The sequence below is a fragment of the Colobus angolensis genome, unplaced genomic scaffold, assembly GCF_000951035.1.
Source record: "Colobus angolensis palliatus isolate OR3802 unplaced genomic scaffold, Cang.pa_1.0 Scaffold25, whole genome shotgun sequence".
NCBI lineage: Eukaryota > Metazoa > Chordata > Mammalia > Primates > Cercopithecidae > Colobus > Colobus angolensis.
In genome coordinates, this window is record NW_012115710.1 from 4,888,640 (window position 1) to 4,892,435 (window position 3,796).

General features: G+C 55.6%; 1 protein-coding gene across 1 annotated transcript in view; it reads right to left on the reverse strand.

Annotated features, from left to right (window-relative positions):
• The window catches only part of PPFIA3 (protein tyrosine phosphatase, receptor type, f polypeptide (PTPRF), interacting protein (liprin), alpha 3), a 27,097-nt gene extending 23,302 nt beyond the window's left edge, over positions 1 to 3,795 (reverse strand). The window contains exons 1-5 of the mRNA XM_011946527.1: positions 3,459 to 3,795; positions 2,934 to 3,098; positions 2,496 to 2,570; positions 1,887 to 1,961; positions 1,355 to 1,576 (exon numbers count right to left, since the gene is read on the reverse strand). Of these exons, the coding sequence (XP_011801917.1) occupies positions 1,355 to 1,576; positions 1,887 to 1,961; positions 2,496 to 2,570; positions 2,934 to 3,098; positions 3,459 to 3,572 (651 nt within the window). The 5' untranslated portion in view covers positions 3,573 to 3,795. The remainder of the gene's footprint in view (positions 1 to 1,354; positions 1,577 to 1,886; positions 1,962 to 2,495; positions 2,571 to 2,933; positions 3,099 to 3,458) is intronic.
• Position 3,796: the final 1 nt, after the last annotated feature.

The following is a 3,796-nucleotide window of genomic DNA, read 5'->3' on the forward strand; positions in this document are numbered from 1 at the left end:
AGGCTAGTCTTGAACTCCTGACCTCAGGTAATCTGCCTGCCTCGGCCTCCCAAAGTGCTAGGATTACAGGCGTGAGCAACCGCGCCCGGTCTCTTTTTCTTTTTCTATTTTTTTCTTTTTCTTTTTTTGGCAGAGTTTCACTCTAGCACCCTGGCTGGAGTACAGTGGTACGGATCTCGGCTTACTGCAACCTCCACCTCCCAAGCTCAAGTGATTCTTATGCCTCAGCCTTTCTAGTAGCTGGGACTAAAGGCACCCGCCATCACTCCAGGCTTTTTTTTTTTTTTTAAAGTAGAGACAGGTGTCACTATGTTGCCCAGGCTGATCCTAGTGCTCACTCTTCTTTCTCATCCACTGCCTTCAAGAATCCAGGTCCACATTTCCCAGCAGCGCCCTGGGGTCACCGGGATTAGGATAAAGTGGCTTAAGCTAGGAAGGGGTGAAATACCCACAAAAGATGCCATTTAGAGGCTGGGCGCAGTGGCTCATGCCCATAATCCCAGCACTTTGGGAAGCCAAGGTGAGCGGATCACTTGAGGTCAGGGGTTCGTGACCAGCCTGGCCAATATGGTGAAACCCCCATTTCTACTAAAGATAAAAAAAAAAAAAAAAAAAAGCCAGGTATGGTGGCGCACATCTGTAGTCCCAGCTACTCGGGAGACTGAGGCAGGAGAATCGCTTGAACCGGGAGGCAGAGGTTGCAGTGAGCCGAGACTGCACCACTGCACTCCAGCCTGGGTGATAGAGCAAGACTCTATCTCAAAAAAAAAAAAAAAAAAAAACGGCTGGGGGGGGGGGCTCACACCTGTAATCCCAACAGTTTGGGAGGCTGAGGCAGGTGGATCACCTGAGGTCAGGAGTTCAAGACCAGCCTGGCCAACATAGTGAAATCCCATCTCTACTAAAAATAAAAAATAAATTAGCCAGGCGTGGTGGCGGGCACCTGTAGTTCTAGCTACTTGGGAGCCTGAGGCAGGAGAATCGCTCGAACCCAGGAAGCAGAGGTGGCAGTGAGCCGAGATCATGCCACTGCACTCCAGCCTGGACGACACAGCCAGACTCTGTCTCACAAAAGGAAAAAAAAAAAAATCCATTTAGAGGCACCAGAGAAGGACCCAAAGTTAGGTAATAAAGTAATTAGGAGCAGTTATGGAGCGCCTACTCTGCGCCACAGGCTCACCCTCTGATGAGAATCATACATCTCCTTTCACAGGTGAGGAAACTGAATCTCAGAGAGGAGGAGTCACCCAGCCTGTGGACTGAATTGAGGTTCTGCCATTCATAAGCAATGAGCGAGGGAGAGCGCCATGGAAAGGAGCGGGACCGAGGGCAGCCCACCTCCCTGGGGCCTCACCTCCTTGAGGTCGCGCTGCAGCTTGGAGTTGGCTTCCTCCGCCTTGCCCAGCTCGCGGTGCGCAGTACCCAACTCCTCCTCCAGCTGGCTCATCTGACGGCACAGCACCGCCAGGCGCTCCCGCAGCTGGCACACCTCGGCACGTTGCCGCTCCAGGGCCTCCTCCAGCTCTGCTGTGCGCCGGTTGGAATCCCCGCCAGGACCCAGGCCATTGGCAAGCGTCTGGAGTGAGGGAAGGAAGGGACAAGATCTCAGTGTGTCTCCGAAGACACAGAGGAAATCCAAGGAGAAAGTCAATCAGCTGAAAGGAGATCAAAGATCAATATGGATCATGCTGGTCAGAGTCCACAGGGGTCAGTGAAGGAGGTCACAGAAGTTAGCTAGGTGACCTGAATCAGAGGTCAAAGCTCTGTGACAGTCTTAGAGGTGCATCCATCTTAGGGCCAATGAGGATTATGCCAAACATTACAAACACCATAACAAAGTCAGGGAGTTGAATGGAGCTCACAGGGAGGGCACTTCCATGTCTCACCTGCCCATCCCCATCCTTGCCCGGCTCTTCCAGCCCTGACCGCCGCCTAGACAGCTGCTCTCGAAGGTTCAGAGTCTGCAAGTGTGAAAAGGGAATCAGAGCACAGGGGCTCCCTGAACCCCCAGCTCTACTTCTCACTGGCACTGGCCCTGTAAGGGGATAGGCGGCCCCATCTGAGATGCCTCCGGTCGTGCTGGGGCCATGCCTACCCCACGATTTACCCTTAGGCCCCGTCCCTCTTTATATCCCTCCTTAGCTGCCACCACGGAGGGCGTCTACCCTTACTCTTCCCCTTAGCCTACTGGGCAAAGTTTCCGCTTTAGCCCCGCCTTTCCCCATCCAATCACTTCCTCCTTAGTCTCAGCCTGAGCCCCAGTCCCTGGTTCTACCCTTAATCTCACTCTCACTGGGAGGTTCTCTCCGTAGCACTGCTGTGTGCCCACTTAGGAACCCCACTGCTTTCTCTCCATAGTCCATCCCCATTGATTGTCTGCCGTAGTCCTGCCCTAATAGATTCTTTCTGGAACCCACCCAACCGGCTCCGCCCCATGTGCAGCCCCTTAGCCCCTCCGCCTGGATTCAACCTCCCCTTCTTGGCCACACCCACACCTCCTGATTGCTCAGTTCCAGCTCCTCCTCGAGCACTGCCACGCGCTCCAGCGCCATCCGCAGCCGCTCCCGGACCTGGGGATGGGGCAGGGCAATAGTCAGCTGGAGACCAGACCCAATTTAGGACAGTTGCCCCTGGCCCAGAACACCCCTGGGACGGATCCGATAGGGCAGCCTTGGGGCTCCTGTCTCCATAACGGGTATGCAGCCGCAACCAGCCATCCAGTCTGCCCCATCCACTGGTAGCCCCCATCCTGGTTTATTTTTCCGCTATCAACCAGTCAGTTCCCAGTCTATGTAACCTGTCCCAATCAATCACAGTCAACATTCTTCCAACTCAGAACATCCCCAACCAATCACGGCCAGAATCTCTCCCACTCAGAACAGCCCCAGTCAACTATGGGTTTCCATTCTCCACCCCTCTTCTAATTCTCATACCTTCTCATCCAGGGCCTTGTGGTGCTCGAAGAGAGACTTTAGAGCCTTGAGTACTTCTACCTCCGAGGAGACCCCACCCGGGGACTGGGCCTGGCGCTTCACCACGGTCATGCGCAGTGACCTCTCGTGCCTGGACACCAGGCACTCCAGGTGTTCCAGGAGCAGCTACAGGCACACGGCATGGGGTCAGGGAAAAGAGGCAAAGGAAAGGGGGCAGAGTTGAGAAAAAGGGTGACAGGTAGGGCAGACACATGGAGGAAAAGATGGAGCCAAATAAAGGAGCACGGAGAGAGACAGGTCAGGAAAAGGAAGAAGGTCGGGGTCAAGGAAGGGGTGGTACAGAAGGGAGGAAGGAGTGGGACCAGAGTGGGAGACCAGCCAGGAAGTGGGAGCAGGGAAGAGGAGAAGGCAGAAAGGCGAGATGGGGGAAAAAAATAGGTCAGGCTGCAACACTGCGAGGCCCCGCCCCCCACTCAACACCACGAGGCCCCGCCCCACTTAGGCCCTGCCCTCAACACTCCTCACCCGCGTGTTGTTCCGTTCCGCCTTCAGCTCAGCAATCTCTTCCTCCCTCTCCAGCAGCTGCTCCCGACATAAGTTCAGCTCCTTTGTCAGAGCTGCAAACTCCTGTCCAGACATTGGCAGGATCCGGACATTCAGCTCAATCCTTTCCCTATCTCCTTCATTCCCTGGGACTGGAAGTTTGAAGGTCCCGCCCTCCCTGCTAAGTCCCGCTCTCCCTTGCCACTCAGGCCCCGCCCATTAACAGCAAGCCTCGCCCAGACTCCTCCCTTCCAGGCCCCAAGCCCGGCCCCTTCCGGACTGCCGTCTTCCCGGAGGCCCCGCCCCTCAGGCCCCGCCCA